Below are 24,506 nucleotides of genomic sequence, written 5' to 3' on the forward strand. Positions count from 1 at the left end.
GATGGAGCTTCAAGTGAGCAAAGTTGAGAAGGGCAGCTCTTAAGAAAATCTGTGGTTTTGCCATGCATAACAAGTTTAAGAGCATAACTTCTTTCTCCAATCATATGTCTGTGTAGACTTTGCAATCTAAGCAGGCACTCCCTGGCCAACTAGTTTCAGTGGAAAAATCTGTCATTTGAGTTGGATTTATCCAACTGTTTTCACTAGATAAGGCCTCTACTATAGGTGTCTGCCTAGATTATAAACATGCATACTTGTAAACATGAGCCTACATGTTTATGTAAGCATTTCTTTAAAGATTCAGTTGGTAGTTGGATTTCCAACCACTATGTTTGCATCTACGTGGCTTCTTTAGGCTGGCCATAGATAAGAAAATGTGTAACTTATGTTGATACCTAGAGAAATATCTGTATATCCTCCAGTGCATGGTCATGCTAGAAGAACCTGCCACAAGGTTCTTCTCAACTAAGCTTATGAGATAATGTCTGGGAATAAAAAAAACTTTACCATTGTTTTCTGGTCCTCCCTCACTGCAAGAGTTAAATGCTCATTAACTCTAGGGAATGAGGAATTAGTTATAATACTTAATTCCTTGCTCTGCTAGGCTCCCTCCATCTATCCCCCAAAACCTCTTCTATAAGACCGTCTGGGCCATGGTTGCTTAATGATGTCATCTAGTACAAACCAGTGCCAAAAGCAATGCATTGTACATGAGGACTGCGAGTGGCTGTCCACACCTGAACATGTAACCCTAACAGTGGGGGGGAGGTCCTGAAGTTAAGAAAGATTAGGTTCCATAAAAGTGATTCTAATGTATGGGAGTGCTGGTTATCATCTCTTAAGACGTCTTGGTTGTTAGCTTGGCCCTAATTGATTGAATGTTTGAAATTAGCACATTAACCTAAAATTGTGCATATGTATAGACTTTACCAGATCAAATTACTTAAATTAAACTGATGCTTGTCAATGTAAGGCAAAAGACCAGGTTTGTTTTAAGCTGGTCTAGCAGGTCATATTTACTTTTCAATAAACCAAAAACAGATTGTGCTATGTGTCACAAATATATATAGGTGAAGGTGAATCAATCTCAGTAGTAGCTGCACTCACTGTGTTTCACATACATACAGTATAAATAAATATTAAATCATCAAAATTGTGTTGTGCTACCCACAAACAAAAACTGCATATGAAAAATAAATTATAACTGAAAGTTAACTTAAAATGTCATAGATGTGTTCAAAAAGTGCTGAGTTCAGAGTCCATAACCAAATGGAAAATCCAGTGTGAATGAAACAGCCCAAAAGATCCCACTATTAAACAAAATCTTCACCACTTGTGTGTGCCATCAATCACACTCTGCTTACCAGAATCTCATACCTCAAAGAAACGGAGGTCTCGCTACACATTGAAGAACAAAAACCAAGTGGATGGATGTATCAGGCTGACATTGGTACTTCAACGGAATGATTCAGCTCTAGATTATATTAATAACAAGCAAGGAGGATAAGGTCTCTCATATTGTAGTATTTAAAACCACCACATTTTGTTAAAGAATCTACTCACAAGTAGAAAAAAATAAGCAGGCATTACAATCTCTTTAAGTCCTGATCAGCACCACGAGGAACGTGATGATGTCACTGCTGTAGCTCCAATAGGATGTCGGCACTGGGGCAACGGCATATAGCAGTGATAGTACATACACAGTATATATACACAGCCCAACTGGATCACTAGAGGGTGCTTCCTCTCATCAACATCAGGATCGAGGATGAAAACCAATGGTCATAATATTAACAATGGCAAAATGAGAATAGCGACCCCTAGAGGTGAAGGTACACATTAACAAATAAAATCTAATTGCAATTAGCACATACAAAATAATAACTAAAAACAAATGATTATAAACTCATTAGGAGAACATGACGTTCAAAAAGCTAAAATAATAAAACAAATAAAATCTATTTTCAGTTAAAGAAGAAAAATATCTAGAGTAGTGGGACTATATGAATCCTAACTATTATTAATAAAAGAGTTGATATACCAATCTACATTGAGAACCAAGGGGCTATAAGCCTTTAGTTCATAAATCCAGTGAGTTTCTCACCTGGAGATTTTGCAGACATTATTGCTACTCCTCCAATGTGGTGTGAAACTCTCTTTACCTACCAGTTTAAATCACTAGAATCCCTTCAATGTTTGAAAGCAAAGTGTTTGGATAGGCTGTGATTACGGAAACCTTTTTGAATGTTAGAAAGAGGTTTGCTTATTTTTACCTGTAAGGCTTTCTTAGTCCTCCTACATACTGCAAATTACAAGAACATTGTAAAATATACACAATGTTCTTAGTGGAGCAAGTAATAAAACTTTTAATATCATAACTAAAATTAGCTACAGTATATAGGAAAGTGCGAGTTCTCACTGTATTGGTTCTGCAGGTCTTACATACAGAACACCTACGGCATCGGTAGAAACCCTTTATGTTACCAAAAAAAGAGGGACGTAAGGGTTTTTCAGTGACAGTAGGAGCTATTAGATATCTGAGAGTGGGTGCTTTCTTAAATATAACTTTGGGGTTATCAATTAGTACAGCACTGCATCATTTTTTAAAATTGCCTAATGTTTTTTCAGGAGCTTATTAACAACATAGTGCTGGCGGGAATAATTTGTGCAAAAAAAAAATTCAAAAGCAGAGGCATTTCCTTCTTTAATTTTAGCTATCAACAGATCCTTTCTATCAATAGAGGCTATCTGCAATATGTGTTATCCAAATTCTGAGCAGAGTAACCCTTATCCATAAAACATTGTCTAATAATCCCTGCTTGTGTCCTAAATTCTTGTAGATGAGAGCAATTCTGTTGAAGTCTGAGGAATTGCCCTTTTAGCATACTTCTTAACCATGAAGGGTCAAGACAGCTTCAATTCCCTTCACATTGAATGGTTAAATCTAGAAAATTGATCTCAAGGGGACTGAACTCATAATTCCACTTGATACCCAATTCATTCAAATTGAGGTCAGTCATAATTTGATGGAGTTCTGGTTCAGTACCCCCTCAAATCATATACTGAAATCATATACTGTACTTACTTTTCCTCTTCTTCCCCGCCAATTCATTTGTTGCTGGGCGCAAAGTAAAATCCTTCTGAGTATGGAGATCTTGTGACTCACTGCTCTTCTTTGTAACAGAGCTTTCGCTTGGTGATTAAGCTGATGCTTTTGGGAGAGGGCCCTCAGGGATCAACTCAGAAAGAAGTATTATGAATATAAAAACAGGAAAACTTAACACCATTAACCTTAACATCAAAATTTGACCATACTTTAGTCACATTTGTATTGTTCTTACACATAATTCAAACATTAAAATAGTTATTTGAATGCATTTTAACCAACAAAATGTTTTTTTTTTCAGATAGGCCTATAACTGCCACATAGGGAAAGGGTCTTGTTTGGTTCCTTTAGTACCAAAATCTCTACTTTCTAGGAACAGATTGGTATATGGGCAGCTAAATTTGAGATTAATGGTATTAAATGTTTTTAAACATAAATCTGTTTGCCTTATAAAGTGTTATAATTAAAAAAAACATCTTCAGGTGCATGTACTCTCCAGATGTTTAGGATATTTGTTGGGGACCTCCAGTCCTTGCCTATGGTTTGCCTCTTTCAATGATTCACTATTGGCCCATCATTGTAATGGGCATGCTTACTAAGCAAGCATGGGATGGGTAGACCATAGCTCCCAAAGTAAGGTTTACTATTCTGAAATATCCTCAAGTTTATTTAATGGGGAGTAATAATTCATATACATTTTACCATGTCTGAAGTATGATGCAATTTAAAATCAAACATTTCATTGCAACCTATCCTATCTTTATATTTTGTATAGACCTCCCATATACTGTATATTTAAACAAATACAATTGTTGAACTTGAGTGATTTTATAACAGTTCTGTGCTTGATCTGTAAGTATCTGTTAGAGGATCCTGTATGTGTGTTGTGATTCATGGCATATTCTGATTTCAGGAAAAGGATCATTCGTCTCTCATGTCCATTTCATAATAATGTATTATTGTAATTATTTTTTAACAGAGTTTCTGTAATTTATTTACTTTATTTTCTTCCAGGCATTACTAGACACACAAAAATTATTACGTACTCAGGTTGCAAATTTCACCTTCAATCTTGGATTTTCAGGGAAGTTCTATCACACAGGTAAGAATGCAAAAACATATACGTTAACACTTTAATAGTTTATATTCATTTCAAATAACACAGTTTGTAGCATGATTTGGGTATAAAAAGAGTCTGAATGTGTTCAACTCACTCGAAGTTTATATGTAAAATGTAGCATCTGCAAAATCATATAATACATATTTAACTTCTTCCCACAAACTAATATTATCTAGTAGTTACTTTATTGCTCTGTTAAAGTTACAGATTAGCAATATTAAAAAATGAAATTAAAAGAATATTTTTTGTAGTCAATTAAATGAGAAGTATTAAACATGTTATACATACTTTTCAGTCAGCTTTAGGGCCCTCTTCACACAGTCCTAATTTCTTGTCATGACCTCCCAAATAAGGCTGGTGCTTACAAAGCTCTGTAGCTGAAGCTGAATGAGTCAGGGTTGGGATGTAACATCCTCATTCCCCCTCCCTTCAGACAGATTGACCTTGGCAGGCAGCTTCTGCTCTTTTTTGCTATCAATAGCTCATAGTGTTCTGGTGCTCCTTTGATATGTAATAATAATATAATGATGTTTTATGCTATTCTTCAAGTACCAGAAATTAAAAAAATTAAATAATTTGGTATCTGAAGTTGAAGTTATGTTGAAAACTGTTTCTTAACCACTTCAATACCTGCACTTTTACCCCCTTCCTGCACAGGCCAATTTTCAGCTTTCAGCGCTCTCACACTTTGAATGACAATTGGATGGTCATGCAATGCTGTACCCAAACTAAATTTTCATAATTTTGTTCACATGACTTAAGCTTTCTTTTAGTGGTACTTAATCACCACTGGAGTTTTTATTAATGGCTAAGTTAATGAAAAAAGACAGAAAAGTTTGAAAAAAAAACACGTTTTTCTTTGTTTCTGTTATAGAATTTTGCAAATAAACAATTCTTCATAGATTGAGGCCAAGATGTATTCTGCAACATTTCTTTGGTGAAAATAACCCAAATCAGTATTTATTATTTAGTCTGTAGGAACGTTAGAGTTCACAAACTATGGGATATATCTGAAAATTGATCGATCCTGAAGTACTCACGGCCAATCTAATTTCTTGGGACCCAAAAATGTTAGGACAGTACAGATATTCCCCAAATGACCCCTTTTTGCAAAGTAGACAGTCTGAGGTATTTAGTAAGATTAATAGCAAGTTTTTTGAAGTTGTAATTTTTTTGTCATAATTTTTGAAAAATTATCAAATTGTTTTTTTAAATTTCACAAATGTTGTTTTTTTGTTTTGTTTTTTTACATAATGTCACCAGTGCAGTACGGAATCATCATATAACTGGTTTGGCAGTGATCAGGGACACTGACTGGTGACAGTATGAAAAAAAAATGTAAAACATTTTTTTTCAGTTATTTTTTATTACCTTTTTTTCTTTTTTTTAAGATTTTTTTTCATAATATACTGTAATCAGAGTAGTATAAAGTTACCATAGTAACATTGTACTACTTTGGGGAAGTGATCAGTATTTTTTTTATATGAATGCTTATAGCAAAGAATTTCTTTGCTATAAGCAAACATTTATCTGAATGAAATCGATTAATTCAGGATTTTTTTTGTGATTAGCTGTGATTAGCCACAGCTAATCACATGACACGGATGGGCTGTGATTGGCCCAGTCTGTACATGTGATCACTGTGACCAGTCACAGCTAGTGACACAATTGTATACAATGGATGGCATGAAAGGAAACCATCCATTGTTTACAATTGTCATGTGACCTGCTGTGATTGGTCACACCAGGTCACATGGTACTGGTAATGGACAGTACTCAGATCTGTCATCGGCTGTGTTCGAAGTACACAACCAGTGACAGATCTTGCCACAGCGTGGCCCCGCGGGCACACGTGACACGTGAAACGGGAAGGACGCCCACCCGAATCGACAAGAGTCCCACTCGGCCGTCATTAGGCTATTGGCCGGGCAGGAACAGGTTAAACTGTACCTGTGTCCAGACTATGGAAATCAATATATTTGTAGCAAACAGTAGAAGTATTTTAAAACAAGCCATCCACAACCTCTCTAGCTGCTTGTACTTGAAAGTAACTGATTCTCAAATATCACAGATAAAACTCTGAAGTTGGGTTTCAGTCAGTTTAGCTTAGAAACTATTTTGAGGGCTGACAGACTGACACTTTTCATAGACAATAGCTTAGATTTCTGTGGCTCAGTTCTAAAATTAGAATTTTTTTTTTTCGTAATGCTTACAGTTACATAGAGGAATGGAGGCTTATTTTAAAGTGCTTTCACTGTTCGTTCAGAATATGTAAATATTTTAGCATGAATAGTTTAGGCATAGTCTAGTCTAAGCAATGACTTAGAAAACTACAAATATAGGGCACCTTTCCAGGTTGAGGGTTGGAAATAAGGCCAATAAGCCCACCTGGTAAAGAAAAGCAAAACATGCCCATCCCATAATGTAGTGCTCTCACCTTTGAAGGCCTGCCTAAGCCTAAGCAGTTTTATACACAAATAGCAACCTTCTAAAAGTTGAAAACTGCTTAGGCTTAGGCAGGCCTTCAACTTTCAGAAGGTTGTTATTTGTGTATTATTTTTAAGGAGCTCTGGCAAAACTTCTGTAAGGAAGAATAGAACTAAAAAGGAATGCTCTAGCACCTTTATGATACCTACTAAATAAGTTAGTTTAGTTCATATTTGATCATCCCCTAAATATTGTAAATGTCATATAAAACCTATAGTATTTTTGCAGCTACAAAACAATTTTAGACTAATAATTGATTGAATGATCAATTGATTGATTAATCATATACATATTACATGTGCACGTATATAAATTTAAAAAAAGAACAAAACATAATTATTATTTAATCCATGTTTTTCCATTTAGATTGCGATTCTGGGGCATCAATAAGAATAAAACATTATAAATATACACAAAATATTTTCAGTTTTTTTCTTTTTTCCCACTTTGGATTAACAATGTTCTATTTTATTCCTCCCTAGTATTTCACATACCACGCCCTCAGTAGTACTAATTATTTATTTTAATTGATTACTAATGGGTCTTTTTTTACCTAATAGTAAAACTATTAGGGACATTGTTTGTTATATAAGAACCAAAAGTAATTTGGTCTATGTTTTATGCAACACATTTTGTAACTGCCTTTTACTGTGTACCTTTTTAATCATTTTATGCAGTGATTTCAGCATATGGTATAGGCTAGGTGTGATCCATTTTAATCTGAACCATAAAAACTGCATACATTTCTGTAAATCTTCTTAAAGGACATAACACGGACTGTGGCATAATTTTTCTGTTCAGGGAACTGGATAGGACAGCCAAGGATGTGACACTAGTTTACTGTGAACATAAGCATGCTACAGGAGGAGGATAGCTCAGGAAGACAAATTAACTGTGCCTTTCTTTTTATAAATGAATTGTCTAGAGCTGTGAGGGAACAATAAATGAACCAGTACTAGCATGGCTCCCCATGCTGTTCAGCCAAATACCAGTTATAAATTGGCTGTGATAAGAAATGATTTATCACTTTTGTATTTAAGTATTAACATCCAACTGAGCTGAATTTTAACAAATTAAAATTACTGAACAAATATATTTATTTAAAAAATTATGTTTCTCTGATTTAGATTATTACTGTTGATATTTTATCATTATAATTATTCAGTGTGTTGGTTCTTAAAGTATAACTGAGCCCTCAAAGTAAAATCAAGTTTCCAAATCCAGCATTATAAATAAAGCAAAACCTATATCTTTAAATCTGTAAGTGATGTTTATTTGCCTGTATTAAAGCATAATGATTCTCCTCTCACTGTGCTATCAATGAAAGAGCTTTCTCCCTTCTTCCTCTGTTGTAGTAGGAGCAGTGTATGTGTATTACTGTCACCGCTCTATAGATACTAACATCCCCCCCCATTGTTCCTGCTTCATCCAATGTACATGTGTGCCTATTACCATTAATTTATTGTGCTGGTCCTGCTGTCACTCAAAGAGTCCGTGGGGGGTGCTGCAAAGGCCTGGGTGGTGCGGGGATGAATGGGTGGTTTTCCCTGATTTTATGTGCTGGTGCTGGATGTATCAGTTCACACAAATGTAGTCCATCTCAGAGTGCACCAATGAGGGTGGCTACATCCTACATAGAGAGGGATCATGTTGAGCTAACATAGCCACCTTCATAATGGAAGTGTGATCAAGGCAGTTTTTACATTTATATTTCAGCTTTTCCTAACTAGCAGTGCTCTTTCAAGGTGCACAAATGAAAACAGGTTAAAGTGTTACTAAACCTCACTATATCTGGTCTCCCACTGTACACAGAACAAGGAAATGCAATTATTTTAGTAAATATACACTGCTAAATACCTTTTCTCATCAACTGTTACAGCAGTCTTGTGACTTCTATCAGTGTCCAGCAGAGCACTGGTTAAATCTTGTAGGAGGAGTTTGCATTCTCCCCTGATTTACCTACAAGGTTGCATTACCCAAGACCCTCTGCCTGATTGGCCCTGTGCTGTTCACATGCACTCTCTTGAGGAAAAAAATAAATCCTCTCTAGTAATACACACCAAAATGAGCATGTACAGCCTGCCCCCAAGGCTCTGTTCTATCAGCAGATGGACTGGGGACAGTAGAAGAAGGGGAGAATCAGAGAAGGCAGGATCAAACATCCTTTTTTACACAATACAGAGGATTTACTTCTTAGGTTCCACAGTGAGTATAACAAACATGCTTTACTGCATATACAGACTGATTTTACGGCTGTGGGTTAAGTAGCACTTTACAGTATGGAAAATTATATCTTTTTTTATGTTGGGTTTAGGGACATTTCCTTCTTGCCTAATTGCCTTCTGCTTTTCATATTAAGAACAAAGTGACAAGTTTACTTTGTAGCCCTCCTCTGATACTTTTGACAGGTTTGCTTTCAGCTCCTACCAGCTAATATGAACTTTTAAATATCCCCAAGACTTAGTGACTAATCCCTAAAACCTATCTAACCAAATCCCCAAATTCATTTACAAAATTAAATAAACTCTTCTATATATTCATCCTGTCCTACACCAGCAGTTCCTGACTTGGTTCATTCACAGTGCAAGCTCAGTATGCAACTCAGAATAAAATCTGAAAGTGGAATTTACTGTTGAAAGAAGATGTAATTCCTTCAGTGGCACTGATCTGTTTTCGGGTTAATCATGGAAAGGCTGTGTAGGGATGACTACCAAAAATTGATGGCTAGCAAAAAAGTGATGAGTTAATTGATTCATTAATCAGAAAAGTCAATGAATTTTCAATTTGTTGATTCATCTGAATAATTGGAGCCAGATGTGTCCAGTCTGCAGAGAATTCTACAATTGATGTGTCATGATTACCTGGATTCCTGTACTGTGTCATTCTCCACTGACAAATAAACATGCCATAACCAGGTGCATCAATAATGTATGAATTGTTGATTCTACTGATTCAATCATCCCTATTAGCAAATTTCCCCAGGACTTCACAATAATGGTATCCATATGATCTAATGTCAGTTTAACTAATACTAAATGGTGTTGTTGCTGCACTAATGCTGCTAATAAGATAAATCGAACTCAGCAAAGTGTGGGCAGTAGTACAGAGGAACCACCAATAATGATTTGGGTTATGACTTTCCTTCTTATAGAATTTGAAAAGACTAGAATCTGGTTGGAAGGTCACACCTTCCAACAAGCACATAGCTGTTTATTTCAACCCAGTCACTTGCACTCATGTGTTGCAACCTCTTGGCAAACTCTTGGAAGGAAGATTGGCCAGGTTGTAGTGCTGCATAATGCTGTTTTTGCAGGTTTTTAATAAGAATGTATTATTATATATAAGCTGTACCTTTTTGCATGGGGTCACAAATACTGGGGTTGATTTACTAAAACTGGAGAGTTCAAAATCGAGTACAGTGCTGCATAGAAACCAGTCAGCTTCCATTTTTTTTTTGTCGAAGCTTAACTGAACAAGCCTATTGGCTTCCATGCACAGCTGCACCAGACTTTGCACTTTCCAGTTTTAGTAAATCAAACCCAATGTGTATTTGCAGGACACATATCTGCAAAAAATGTAAATTGCTGCCCTAGCCCAGTAAATAGCAAACAGAATATATAAAATAAAATAATATAGTTATGACACTGGCATTGACATGATACAAATCACAAAACACAGATAATGGTCTATTGTGATAGTTTTATCATAGTATTTTAATGCACAAGGCAATTACATTTCACCATTATTTTTCTAAACTAAACTTAATTATATCCTGCAAAATATCATGTTTGAAAGGTACTGAGAAATTATATATCCCAAGATTTATTGCTTCATAAAATAATAGCTGTGATAATGAACTCACATTCTTCTGAATGCAGATACTAAATGGAAGCAATTTATTTTATTTAGAAGAAATACTTCCCAGTTGTACTATATTTTAAGGCGTTTTATTTCAGCTGTTTGGAACATACTGAAAGAGCATGAAACAGAAAGTGATAACTCTACTCTGAACTGAACAAAAATCATTGTGTGTACAGCGGTAATAAACAAGTGGCTTGGAAAAAAAGGCTACAAAAAATGAGATAATTCTTTTAGAACTTAGTGTGCCTATCAGCCTTATACTGTAGAGGTAGCCCTTTTGCAAGATAAATGATTATGACTTTCTAATCCCTTTACCATACCAGCTGGGAATGGGGACCATATTTAGGGTAATAAATTAGCAGTACAGTGAGAAACTGATGTTGATAAATTATGGTTTAAAACCCATATGCCCAACTTGTGGCTTGAGAGCTGCATGTGCCCGTTGTTACTTATTTTGTGGCCCTGGAGCTCCAGCAGCCAAAAGTCTTTTTTTCCCCTGTGTAGGTACTTAATCAAAACCAGTCAGCACATGGAACAGTGTGAGAAGTATCATGAGGCTTATGACATAAGGGATTCCTAGCAATTCCTCCCTCCTATGTAGCTTTGAGATCTGTGAGAATTGTGTGTATGTGTGTTTGCTTCAGAGAAGGTGCTCTTTGTAGTACTATGGGGCTGAATTACTAAAATCTTTGTTAGTGCTTAACTGAACAAGCTGAAGTTAGGCTGGCCATATATCATACAATTTTTTTGAGAATTTTGTTTTAGATTTAGGCTAGCCATACACAATTACATACAATTTTCTTACAATTTTCTGACCAATTTCCTTTAGATTTACCTTCAACTGTATAGTGCAAGGGCCTGCCTAATTGGATACAACTGAAAATGTTGTTTGGGTTTGACCTCCTATTATATAGTTTTTAGTAAATCTAAAGCATAAATCTCAAGAAAATTGTATAATGTATGGCCAGCCTTACCAAAAGCCATATAATATGAGGACAGACCTAAACAACACTTTCAATTGTATCCAATTAGGCAGGCCCTTGCACTGCATAGTTGAAGGTAAATCTAAAGGAAATTGGACAAAAAATTGTATAGTGTATGGCCAGCCTTAGAAGCTGATTGCCTACCATGCACAGCTGAACCAGATTTTGCACTCTCCGGTTTTAGTAATCAACCCTTATGTGTACTATGAGACCTATTGCATACTATAGTATCTGCACTGCTGGAATCAGGGCCAGGGCGCTAAAGAAAGAATATTCATTACATTGACTACCACAGAAGTTTTTTCTCAAATTATTTTGTTTCAAATTGTGTTTAAATTATTCTGCTGTCCATTCCCTTTCTCTTTTTGTTTATATACTGTATATATTTTGTGCTGCCTTGTATTACACAAGGCATTCTTTAGCATTCAGCAGTGTCTGTACCTTTAAGGCTAGGGACGTCCTGTTTGCTAACTTGGGAGGAAGTGACCTCATCTCTTCAGACTGAAGAAATTCTACAATGCAAGTACATGTGGGATGCTGTTCCCTCTTCATATATGGGCTTGATTAGACCCCCAAAGTCTGTAAGTACCCCTCCTATGTACTGAGGAATGTTATGTATATAGCTAGGTAGTTAGATATGTACTTATGTTTGTTTATTCTGTTTGTATTTCAGTTTTACCGCATTTATTCACATTCGCGCATTTATTCACGCGCATTCTCATTATGATCACATGTTATCAGTAAAAGATCATCGGTTATCAATCATCGACTCTTTACTGTGTGGACATCAAAGGTTATACTGCCTGTAATCCTCTGTAACCCTTTCATAACTGCAGAGAAGGCAAGACAGTAAAAAGACTTACACGGTTACTTCAGAGCACATTGTGTGAAAAATCTACAGCAGGCCCCACAACACAGAGGAGACTCTTAACTGTTGGTGCAGCAGCACGTGTGTGTGAAATCCCCACAGCACAGCCAGTCTAAGGCATAGCAAAGTGAAACTAACTCAGCTTTATGAAAGATATGAAAGATATCACTAAATTAACCCTTCCTAAAATCTCGTGCAAACAGGAAGAAAATATGCACAGTACACTGGAAACTAGGTCACAATGCAGCACGCCGAGAACTTATAACAAATCGGATCTGTCGTCATCCAAAGCAGAAACCGCCAGATCTAAGCGTTCAAGTTCCAGGCATTCAAGCATCACAGACCTATCGTCAGTCAGTACTGGGGCAGCCAGGAGTAAGCATACCAGTTCCAGACATTCTAGCGTCACAAACTTGTCTTCAGTCAGCGCTATCGCCGCCAGGGCACAAGCCAAGGCCGAGGCCGCATGCGCCATGGCCTCTTATGCCATACAGGAAGCAAAGCTTATGAAAGAGCAAGGCTACCTAGATGAAGAGCAGAAAAAGAGACAAGCCGAAGGGGAAGCAGAAATAAAAAAGAGACAAGCCGAAGGGGAAGCAGAAATGCTTAGGAGAAAGGCAGAAGTACAAGCCTCTTTACACATACTTCAGCAACAGAAAATAGCTGCAGCAGCCATAGCTGAAGCCGAAGTTCTCGCGAGAGCTGCAGATATTCAGTTTGTAGAGAGCGATGTACTGGAAACCCTGATAACACCTCTCAGTACATTCCAACGCACCCGTGAGTATGTGCAATCACAAGCAACCCTATACCCTGATAAACAGCCTAGTGACGCACCGAAACCATCAAGGACCCAGTTGGGAGCAGACAGCTTTGATGTTACGCATCACTACAAGACTGAACCTGAACCGCCACGTGATAAGTCAACCAATCACGGGCTCAGATACCAAACCGCCAACACGCTAAGAAACCAAGTAGATGGCGATATAACCTCTCCTCGTGCAAAACCAGATCTAGACTACAATAGAGGAGAGCAACCATCTGACCAAAATAGACTTAGTCAAATACCTCAACGAACCCATCAGTCACTATCAGCCAGTAGTCCCGCGTTTGTACCCAGAACAAACGCACCTGACACAGCAAGGGTTACAGACGTGTCGAAATACCTGATGCGCCGTGAGATGGTGAGCACTGGTCTCTTGAAGTTCGACGATCGTCCTGAAAACTACTGGGCCTGGAGGTCATCCTTCCTAAGCAGCACCCAAAACTTAGAGCTGACAGACAGAGAGAAGCTCGACCTACTCGCCAAATACCTAGGACCAGAATCCTCAGAGCAGGCCAAAAGAATCAGGTCAGTGCATGTCCATGATGCAACAGCAGGACTTGCGATGGTCTGGCAGAGAATGGAAGACTGCTATGGGTCACCTGAAGTAATTGAAGAAGCACTTTTAAAGAAAATAGAAACTTGCCCGAAAATGACAAACAAAGACAATCAGAAGCTGAGAGAGCTCGGAGACCTACTCCTAGAGATAGAAGCAGCAAAGACTAGTGGAACTCTGCCAGGTCTTTTATACTTAGACACAGCACGTGGAGTAGAGCCCATAATCGAGAAGCTCCCTTTCAACCTGCAAGAAAGGTGGGTCTCTCAAGCATCCAGATACAAGAAAGACTATCGAGTTGCATTTCCACCGTTTGTCTTCCTTGCTGAATTCGTTGTAGACCAAGCTAAGACACGCAATGACCCAAGCTTCGCCTTCCTGAACAAGAGAGTTGCAGGTGCCCCAAGGACAGAGAAGCAGTCGCCAGTACACTACAAAGAACGCAGAGCAACAGTGTCTGTGCGGAAGACAGAAGTCCCGCCTGAGGCTGCAGCCAATCAGGAAGACAACACAAGCAAGGAAGTTGAGGATCCAGACAAACAGTGCCCAATACACAACAAGCCTCATCCACTAAGAAAATGTCGCAGTTTCAGAAGTAAGACATTAGAGGAGCGCAAGGCTTACCTTAAAGACAATCACATTTGTTTCAGATGCTGCGCCTCAATGCAACATCTTGCAAAAGACTGTAAGAGAGAAATACGGTGCACAGAATGCAACAATGACCGACATCTGTCAGCACTGCACCCAGGACCACCACCATGGAGATCAGAAGTTCCAGCAACTCAAGAAGATCATGGTGGGGAGCAAAAAGAAAGTGCAACACCAGCGATAACTTCAAAGTGCACTGAGATCTGTACAGAACCAGGACTCTCTAGATCATGCTCCAAGATATGCTTAGTCAAAGTGTATCCCAACGGTCTCAGAGAAAAGGCAGTGAAGATGTATACAGTCCTAGACGAACAAAGCAACAGGTCTCTAGCAAAGACAGAGTTCTTTGACCTCTTCGGTGACAAAGGAAGTTCAACTCCATACACCTTGAAGACATGTTCTGGAGTTATAGAGACATCAGGGAGAAGAGCAAACAACTACACCATCGAGTCATTAGATGGAAAGACACAGCTGACTCTTCCTACCCTCATAGAATGTGACATGATACCAGATGACAGGTCAGAGATTCCCACACCTGAAGTGGCACGTCACTACCCTCATCTCATGCGAATAGCAGACAAGATCCCAACACTCAACCCAGATGCTGCAATCGTCCTTCTACTAGGAAGAGACATACTGAGAGTGCACAAGGTCAGAGAACAATACAATGGGCCGCACAATGCACCATTTGCTCAACGTCTTGATCTTGGATGGGTTATCGTTGGAAATGTATGTCTGGACGGACTTCACAAACCCGCAAAGGTGAATGTCTACAGAACAAATCTGCTGCAGAACGGTCGCACATCATGTCTTTGCCCATGTAACAACAGCATGCAGATTAAAGAGAAACTATCTAACCCAACACATCCCCAGAACATCCAGAGGTTCCTGGAAGATACAGCCTCAGCTGAAGATTCAGATCAGCTAGGCCACAAAGTGTTTGAGAGAACTCAAGATGATGACAAACTAGCACCATCTGTTGAAGATAACCTCTTCCTTGAGATCATGGACAGAGAAGTCTTCAAAGACAAAGCAGGCAGTTGGGTAGCCCCACTACCATTCCGTACACCACGGCATCGTCTTCCCAACAACAGAGTGCAAGCAGAGAAACGCTTTGCGCTATTGCAGCGCACTCTTGAAAGAAAGCCAGACATGAAAGAACACTTCCAAGAATTCATGCGGAAAATCTTTGACAAAGATCAAGCTGAAAAAGCACCAGCACTGCATGAAAAACAAGAACGCTGGTACTTGCCAATATTCGGAGTGTACCATCCTCAAAAACCAGGTCAGATACGTGTAGTATTTGATTCCAGTGCAAAGCATGAAGGTATTTCCCTTAATGATGTACTTCTCAGCGGACCAGACCTGAACAACACACTTCTTGGAGTCCTTATCAGATTCCGAAGAGAACTTGTTGCAGTAACAGCAGATATACAGCAGATGTTCTACTGCTTCCTTGTCCGTGAAGACCACAGAGACTACCTGAGGTTCCTATGGTATGAAGACAACGACCTCAACAAAGGTATCATAGAGTATAGGATGAAAGTACATGTGTTTGGGAACAGTCCCTCACCAGCTGTCGCTATCTACAGCTTGAGACAAGCAGCGCAGCAAGGTGACAGACACAACCCTGAAGTCAAACAATTTGTTATGAAAAACTTTTATGTAGACGATGGACTTGCTTCCTTCTCCAGTAGTGGAGAAGCCATTAACATTTTAAAAAGCACTAGAGACTTGCTAGCAGACTCTAACATAAGACTGCACAAAGTGGCTTCCAACAACAGCAAAGTAATGGAAGCATTCCCAGCAGAAGACCGTGCAAAAGACCTCAAAGACCTAGATCTAGGTACAGATTCACCACTCCTTCAAAGAAGCTTAGGGCTTAGTTGGGACTTGAAAACTGACAGCTTCACCTTCCGAGTATCCAGGGAAGAGAAGCCTTTCACAAAGCGAGGTGTCTTGTCTACGGTCAACAGTCTTTACGATCCCTTGGGGTTCGTAGCACCCATCACCATGCAAGGCAAAGCTCTTTTGAGAGAGATTACAACTGAGCTAGAACAAAGTGATTGGGACACACCTCTACCTGAAAAGAAAGAAATGCAGTGGAAGTTGTGGAAAGACTCTTTGCTGGAGCTTGAGCGATTTAGCATCCAAAGACCATATGTCTCTGTTTCTTTGTCTGTTACAAAACGAAGAGAGATACACGTGTTTTCAGATGCATCCACCGTAGCTATAGCAGCTGTAGCCTACCTTAGAGTCATAGACACTCAGGGACAAAGCCATGCAGGATTCATCTTGGGAAAGTCCAAACTGGCTCCAAGACCTGCTCACACGGTCCCACGCTTAGAACTTTGTGCTGCTGTCCTAGCTGTGGAGATAGCAGACTTACTCATTGCGGAACTGGACATCGAGATCCATGCAGTGAACTTCTACACAGACAGCAAGATTGTTTTAGGTTATATCCACAACTCTTCAAGAAGATTCTACACATACGTGTCAAACAGAGTAACACGTATCAGAAAGTGTACAAGTCCAGAACAGTGGCATCACATCAGTACAGACAAGAACCCTGCTGATCATGGGACTAGACTGGTACCAGCTGCTGTCCTCAAACAGACTAACTGGTTCACAGGTCCATCCTTCTTGACTGGAACAGAAACTGAAGAGACTGATCAGAAAGGAACTTTTCAGCTTGTAGAACCAGACCAAGACAAAGAGGTAAGACCTCTAGTTGCAGTTTACAAGACTCTAACCACCAGAGAAGGTCTTGGCTCATGTAGGTTCGAAAGGTTTTCCAGCTGGAAGTCACTCATCCGTGCCATAGGGAAACTCATCTGGTTGGCCAGATCCTTCAGCAAAACAGCCAGTGTTGACCAGGGTAACAATGACTATCTTGAGCAAGCCAATGTCACCATTATCAGATGTGTTCAGCAGGAAGCCTTCAAGGAAGAAATTCAATGTCTTCTCAAGAAAGAAGAACTTTCTAAACACAGCCCGCTCAAAAAGTTGAACCCTGTCCTTGATGAAGATGGAGTGATGAGACTTGGAGGTCGTCTACCCGCAGCTGATACGACTATTCTAGAAAAACATCCCATTGTCATACCCAAGAATCATCACGTTGCCGTTCTTCTGACAAGACATCACCACGAGCAAGTTGCACATCAAGGTCGCCACCTCACTGAAGGAGCAGTCCGTTCAGCTGGATTGTGGATCCTAGGAGGTAAAAGACTAGTCTCCAGTGTGATTAACAAATGTGTAACTTGCAAGAAAATCAGAGGAAAACTTGAAGTCCAGAAGATGTCAGACTTACCTCCAGACAGGCTGGCTTCAGATCCTCCATTCACAAATGTGGGCCTAGACGTTTTTGGTCCTTGGAACATTTCTTCTCGCAAGACCAGAGGAGGCAGTGCAGAGAGCAAACGCTGGGCTGTTCTTTTCTCGTGTATGAGTACCAGAGCAGTTCACATTGAGGTAATTGAGTCTCTATCTACCTCAAGCTTCATCAATGCCTTGAGAAGATTTTTCTCTATTCGAGGACCAGCAAAACAGATTCGTTCTGATTGTGGCACAAACTTTATTGGAGCCTGCAAGGAATTGAAGATCGTTGCAACAGACTCAGAGACAAGTAACTATCTTCAAAACCAAAGATGCACTTGGATCTTCAATCCTCCTCATGCCTCACATATGGGAGGAGCTTGGGAGAGGATGATTGGAGTAGCTCGCCGCATTCTAGATGCAATGCTTCTAAAGATTGGATCTACTCGTCTCACACACGAAGTCTTAACCACGCTGATGGCTGAAGTCATGGCTATCATGAACGCCAGACCTTTGGTCCCAGTGTCTACTGACCCAGAGATGCCAACCGTCTTGACACCAGCAATGTTGCTGACCCAGAAGATGGAGATGGTGACAGCTCCCAACGGGGACTTTGATCTTAAAGACTTGTACACCAAACAATGGAAACAAGTTCAAAGCCTTGCCGATATCTTCTGGAAGAGATGGAGACAGGAGTACCTGATGACCCTTCAACCACGCAAAAAATGGCAAGCCGACAAGCCCAACTTACAAGTTGGAGATGTTGTTCTACTAAAAGACTCTCAGGCCCACAGGAACGAGTGGCCAATTGGACTCATTGTGGGGACTGATGCTAGTAGTGATAGCAGAGTCAGGAAAGTAGAGGTCAGAGTAGTAAAACAGGGCACCCCTAAGGTGTACCTTAGACCCATCACGGAAGTCGTTTTACTCCTTCCAAGAGTTCAATAGTGGCATATCATTATTATGCCAGGTGGGGAGTGTGCTGCCTTGTATTACACAAGGCATTCTTTAGCATTCAGCAGTGTCTGTCCCTTTAAGGCTAGGGACGTCCTGTTTGCTAACTTGGGAGGAAGTGACCTCATCTCTTCAGACTGAAGAAATTCTACAATGCAAGTACATGTGGGATGCTGTTCCCTCTTCATATATGGGCTTGATTAGACCCCCAAAGTCTGTAAGTACCCCTCCTATGTACTGAGGAATGTTATGTATATAGCTAGGTAGTTAGATATGTACTTATGTTTGTTTATTCTGTTTGTATTTCAGTTTTACCGCATTTATTCACATTCGCGCATTTATTCACGCGCATTCTCATTATGATCACATGTTATCAGTAAAAGATCATCGGTTATCAATCATCGACTCTTTACTGTGTGGACATCAAAGGTTATACTGCCTGTAATCCTCTGTAACCCTTTCATAACTGCAGAGAAGGCAGGACATATTTTATAGCTTTTACAATGTATCTGGATGTAGGGATTGTTTAATGTGGTAACAAATATTATTAAGGAGACTGCAGGGAACAAAAAAGCAGGAGTATTAGCTTGCAAAAGAATTGTAATGCTAGTGGTCTTAAAGTGTTACTAAGCCCACAACAGTGCTTACAGGCATTAATAAGAAAAAGAGAGGAAGGCATCTCTAAGTGCAGTATTGACAATTTATTCAGTAAACAATGGAAATTTGCACTTACAAGATAAACAGTTAAAAAGGCTCATCGTGTGCTAATTAGATCCAGGTGGGACATCCAGCCGTCCAGCAGCAGACTATGCCTATAGGATCAGGAAGTAGAGTCCAGGATGTGCCTGTGCATCAAAAATGAAGCTTGGAGAGCAGAGTCAGATGTAGCAGGTGAAGGGGGTGGTAATGCATTTTGGAGCATGCTCAATAGGCTCCTTCTTCAGACCGCTAACCACTGGTCTGAAGAAGGAGCCTATTGAGCATGCTCCAAAATGCATTACCGCCCCCTTCACCTGCTACATCTGACTCTGCTCTCCAAACTTCATTTTTGATGCACAGGCACATCCTGGACTCTACTTCCTGATCCTATAGGCATAGTCTGCTGCTGGACGGCTGGATGTCCCACCTGGATCTAATTAGCACACGATGAGCCTTTTTAACCGTTTATCTTGTAAGTGCACATTTTCCATTGTTTACTGAATAAATTGTCAATACTGCACTTAGAGGCGCCTTCCTCTCTTTTTCTTGTTAGTGCATTAGAGCCATGCTTCCACTCTAAGAAGAGCTGCCTAAGTGTTACTGCTCCCATCCATCCATCCATCCCTGATATCTATCTGGCACCTTTATCTCACAGCTACAGAGGTTGGGCTCCAACAAGCGCGCCCTATACAATATACATTTTCTGTGCTTACATGCATGCTCACATATCTTGTAGGCAACCCTCATCAGGAGTTCTTAGACCCTGGGATCACTCTTATTAAAGTGTTACTAAACCCACAACAGTAAAATCAGTCTGTATATGCAGTAAAGCATGCTTGTTATACTCACTGTGGAACCTAAGGGGTCAATCCTCTGCATCGTGTAAAAAGGATGTTTGATCATTTCTTCTCTGCCCCTCCTTTTGTTGAAATGTCCACGTGATACAGACTGAATCCGTAGTCACATGCTCAGTTTGGGGTGTATTGCTAGAGAGGGTTTTTTTTCTTGGGAGAGTGCATGTGATCAGCACAGGGCCAATCAGCACTGTCCAGACAGAGGTCAGGGGATTTCCATCCTCCTATAAGCTTTAACCAGTGCTTAGCTGAAGTCACAAGACTGCTCTAACTGCTGATGAGAAAAGGTATTTAGCAGTTGATATTTACTAACATAATTGCACTTCCATGTTCTGTGGGAGACCAGATAGAGTGAATGCAGGGTCCTGGGTTTAGTAAAGCTTTAAGCAGCTTCTTGTAACATACAGTGGGGCAAAAAAGTATTTAGTCAGCCACCAATTGTGCACGTTCTCCCGCTTAAAAAGATGAGAGAGGCCTGTAATTGGCATCATAGGTAGACCTCAACTATGAGAGACAAAATCAGAAAGAAAATCCAGACAATCACATTGGCTGATTTGGAAATAATTTATTTGCAAATTATGGTGGAAAATAAGTATTTGGTCAATATCAAAAGTTCATCTCAATACTTTGTTATATATCCTTTGTTGGCAATGACAGAGGTCAAACGTTTCCTGTAAGTCTTCACAAGGTTGGCACACACTGTTGCTGGTGTGTTGGCCCATTCCTCCATGCAGATCTCCTCTAGAGCAGTGATGTTTTGGGGCTGTCGCTGGGCAACACGGACTTTCAACTCCCTCCAAAGGTTTTCTATGGGGTTGAGATCTGGAGACTGGCTAGGCCACTCCAGGACCTTGAAATGATTCTTACGAAGCCACTCCTTCCTTGCCCGGGCAGTATGTTTGGGATCATTGTCATGTTGGAAGACCCAGTCATGTTTCATCTTCAATGCCCTTGCTGATGGAAGGAGGTTTGCACTCAAAATCTCACGATACATGGCCCCATTCATTCTGTCCTGTACATGGATCAGTCGTCCTGGTCCCTTTGCGGAGAAACAGCCCCAAAGCATGATGTTGCCACCCCCATGCTTCACAGTAGGTATGGTGTTCTTTGGATGCAACTCAGCATTCTCTCTCCTCCAAACATGACGAGTTGTGTTTCTACCAAACAGTTCTATTTTGGTTTCATCTGACCATATGACATTCTCCCAATCCTCTTCTGGATCATCCAAATGCTCTCTAGCAAACTTCAGACAGGCCCGGACATGTACTGGCTTAAGCAGGGGGACACATCTGGCACTGCAGGAGTCCTTGGCGGCATAGTGTGTTACTGATGGTAGCCTTTGTTACGTTGGTCCCAGCTCTCTGCAGGTCATTCACTAGGTCCCCCCGTGTGGTCCTGGGAATTTTTGCTCACCGTTCTTGTGATCATTTTGACCCCACGGGGTGAGATCTTGCGTGGAGCCGCAGATCGAGGGAGATTATCAGTGGTCTTGTATGTCTTCCATTTTATAATTATTGATCCCACAGTTGATTTGTTCACACCAAGCTGCTTGCCTATTGCAGATTCAGTCTTCCCAGCCTGGTGCAGGTCTACAATTTTGTTTCTGGTGTCCTTCGACAGCTCTATGGTCTTCACCATAGTAGAGTTTGGAATGTGACTGTTTGAGGTTGTGGACAGATGTCTTTTATACTGATACCACGTTCAAACAGGTGCCATTGAAACAGGTAATGAGTGCAGGACAGAGGAGCCTCTTAAAGAAGAAGGTGCAGGTCTGTGAGAGCCAGAAATCTTGCTTGTTTAGAGGTGACCAAATACTTATTTTCCACCATAATTTTCAAATAAATTATTTCCAAATCAGCCAATGTGATTGTCTGGATTTTTTTTTTCATTTTGTCTCTCATAGTTGAGGTCTACCTATGATGCCAATTACAGGCCTCTCTCATCTTTTTAAGTGGGAGAACTTGCACAATTGGTGGCTGACTAAATACTTTTTTGCCACTGTATTCCAGTCTCTGATTGTCTCCTTTACACCCTGGTCACATCGGGTGCAATTTGGCATGTGATTTGCAAATTGTATGCCAAGTCGCACCCTATTGTCCGCTATTACAGCGATCATATCGGTGCGGTTTCAACTTGGTCAGAGCCGCACTGATTTCTAAAGTGGTGCATGCACTACTTTTGTTGCGATTTGCACAGACATCTGAGTCAGATGTCTTGCAAATCGCAACTGAAATTGGCAGGTCATCCAATTTTGAAATCGTGTGACTTCAGTGTAAGTCGCATGATTTCAAAATTGGCTTTGATGTGACTGGGGGCTTAAGCCTCAGTCTCCAACTACTCTTCCTAGCATTTCTACCATTTATAACCATCTTCTATAACTGGATAACTGTGTGTGCTCTCCAGCGTTCCAGGAAATAAATTGCCAAAGGAAGACCAAGGGAACCAGGGCAGGAGTGGCCTAAAGTTAATTCTTCGGGGATGCAGCCCCCCTCAGATGGGGGAAATCAACCACTGGAAGAAGAGCAGACAGGTGGCACAAACACCTAGTGCATTATCCAAGATTTATTCAAAGGTTTAAAAGACAAAAACATACTCACAGACAGCATGTATAAAAAGCTTTTGCATAATGGAGATGGCCGCAACAACGGGCAAGGTGTTCCAACTGTCAGTGTGGTCAAAATGGCGGACGTGTTTCGGGGACAAGCTTTAGCTCTGAGGAAAGGGCCTTGTCCCCGAAACGCGTCCATTATGCAAAAGCTTTTTATACATGCTGTGTCTGTGAGTATGTTTTTGTCTTTTACACCTTTGAATAAATCTTGGATAATGCACTAGGTGCTTGCACTACCTGTCTAACCATCTTCTATGTCTTATAAGTCTTCAGTCTTTGACAGCCTTCCATTGCATTACAAATGCTAAAAAATACTATGGAACCCCCTTAATGCCACCTTCCAGTGGCCTTGTAAGTGGGCTTTAACCGCCTCCCACCCGCCATATAAGGAAATGACGGGCACAAGGCAGTTCTCTCATTTTGGGAGAACGTCATATGACGTCCTCCCACTCTAACCACAAGTGCGCCGCTCCGGGGGCTCACAGCGTGACAATCGGTGGTGCGCTGTGTCCCTCGGGCACAGCAAATCACCGATCAATGATCATCAGGGCACTGATGATCAGTGTGCCCTGATGATCAGTGTAGCCCCAGCAGTGCCACCTGTCAGTGTCCATCAATGCCAGCTGTCAGTGCTCATCAATGCCACCTGCCAGTGCCCATCAGTGCCACATCAATGCCACATATCAGTGCCAATCAGTGCCACCTATCAATGCCAGTCAGTGCCACCTATCAGTGCTGCTAATCAGTGCCACCTATCAGTGCCAGTCAGTTCTGCCTATTAGTGCCGCCTATCAGTGCCATATATGAGTGCTGCCTTTCAGTGCCCATCAGTGATGCCTGTCAATGCCCATCAGTGCCACCTACCAGTGCCTCCTCATCAGTGCCGCCTATCAGTGCAGCCTATCAGCGCCCATCACTGCAGCCTCATTAGCCACATCAGTGAAAGAGAAAAATCACTTATTTACAAAATTTTATAACAAAAACTAAGAAAAAAACATTTTTTTTTCAAAATTGTCAGTGGTTTTTGGTTTGTTTTGCAAAAAATAAAAAACCCAGAGTTGATTAAAAATCACCAAATGAAAGCTCTATCTGTCTAAAAAAAATTATAAACATTTCATATGGGTACAGTGTTGCATGACCACGCAATTGTCATTCAAAGTTTGACAGCGCTGAAAGCTGAAAATTGGCCTGGGCAGGAAGGGGGTAAAAGTGCCCGGTAGGCAAGTGGTTAATGGCTCATTCCTCCATGGATAAGTATGTACAACTGCTGAAAGTGAAAGCTCACCTTTATTGACACCCCTTATATGAGCTACAAGGTTGGCAAGAGGTTAAAGGTTTGTTTCTAAATGATAAGAGAAAAGTGGTTTAGTAACTGTTACTACTCACTTGCAGCATGGGGGACTAGGACATTAGATGCATAGAATTTGTAGGTTCTTCCTGGGCTCATGTGGATTTCCTCCCTGAACTCTGATTTCCTTCTACACTCCAAATACATGTTAGTAGGTTAATTGGCTCCCGCCTAAATTGGCCCTAATATGTGTATGCGTGTATGTATACATGTGCATTGGGGACCTTTGATTATAAGCTCCTTGAAGACAGGGACTGATGTACATACAGTATGTAAAAG

The 24,506-nt window shown here is 40.3% G+C and overlaps 1 protein-coding gene across 2 annotated transcripts in view; it reads left to right on the top strand.

Moving 5' to 3' along the window:
- The window catches only part of LOC149450532 (N-heparan sulfate sulfotransferase 4-like), a 429,028-nt gene that overhangs the window by 157,224 nt on the left and 247,298 nt on the right, over positions 1-24,506 (top strand). For both annotated transcript variants that reach the window (XR_016315239.1, XM_089691790.1), the window contains exon 3: positions 4,121-4,208. Coding sequence is in view for 1 of the 2 variants with exons in the window: in XM_089691790.1 (XP_089547916.1) it covers positions 4,121-4,208 (88 nt within the window). In the remaining variant the exon portion in view is untranslated. The remainder of the gene's footprint in view (positions 1-4,120; positions 4,209-24,506) is intronic.

Source organism: Staurois parvus, unplaced genomic scaffold (assembly GCF_062004578.1).
Source record: "Staurois parvus isolate SC_StPar_1 unplaced genomic scaffold, SC_StPar_1.0 ptg000572l, whole genome shotgun sequence".
Classification (NCBI taxonomy): domain Eukaryota; kingdom Metazoa; phylum Chordata; class Amphibia; order Anura; family Ranidae; genus Staurois; species Staurois parvus.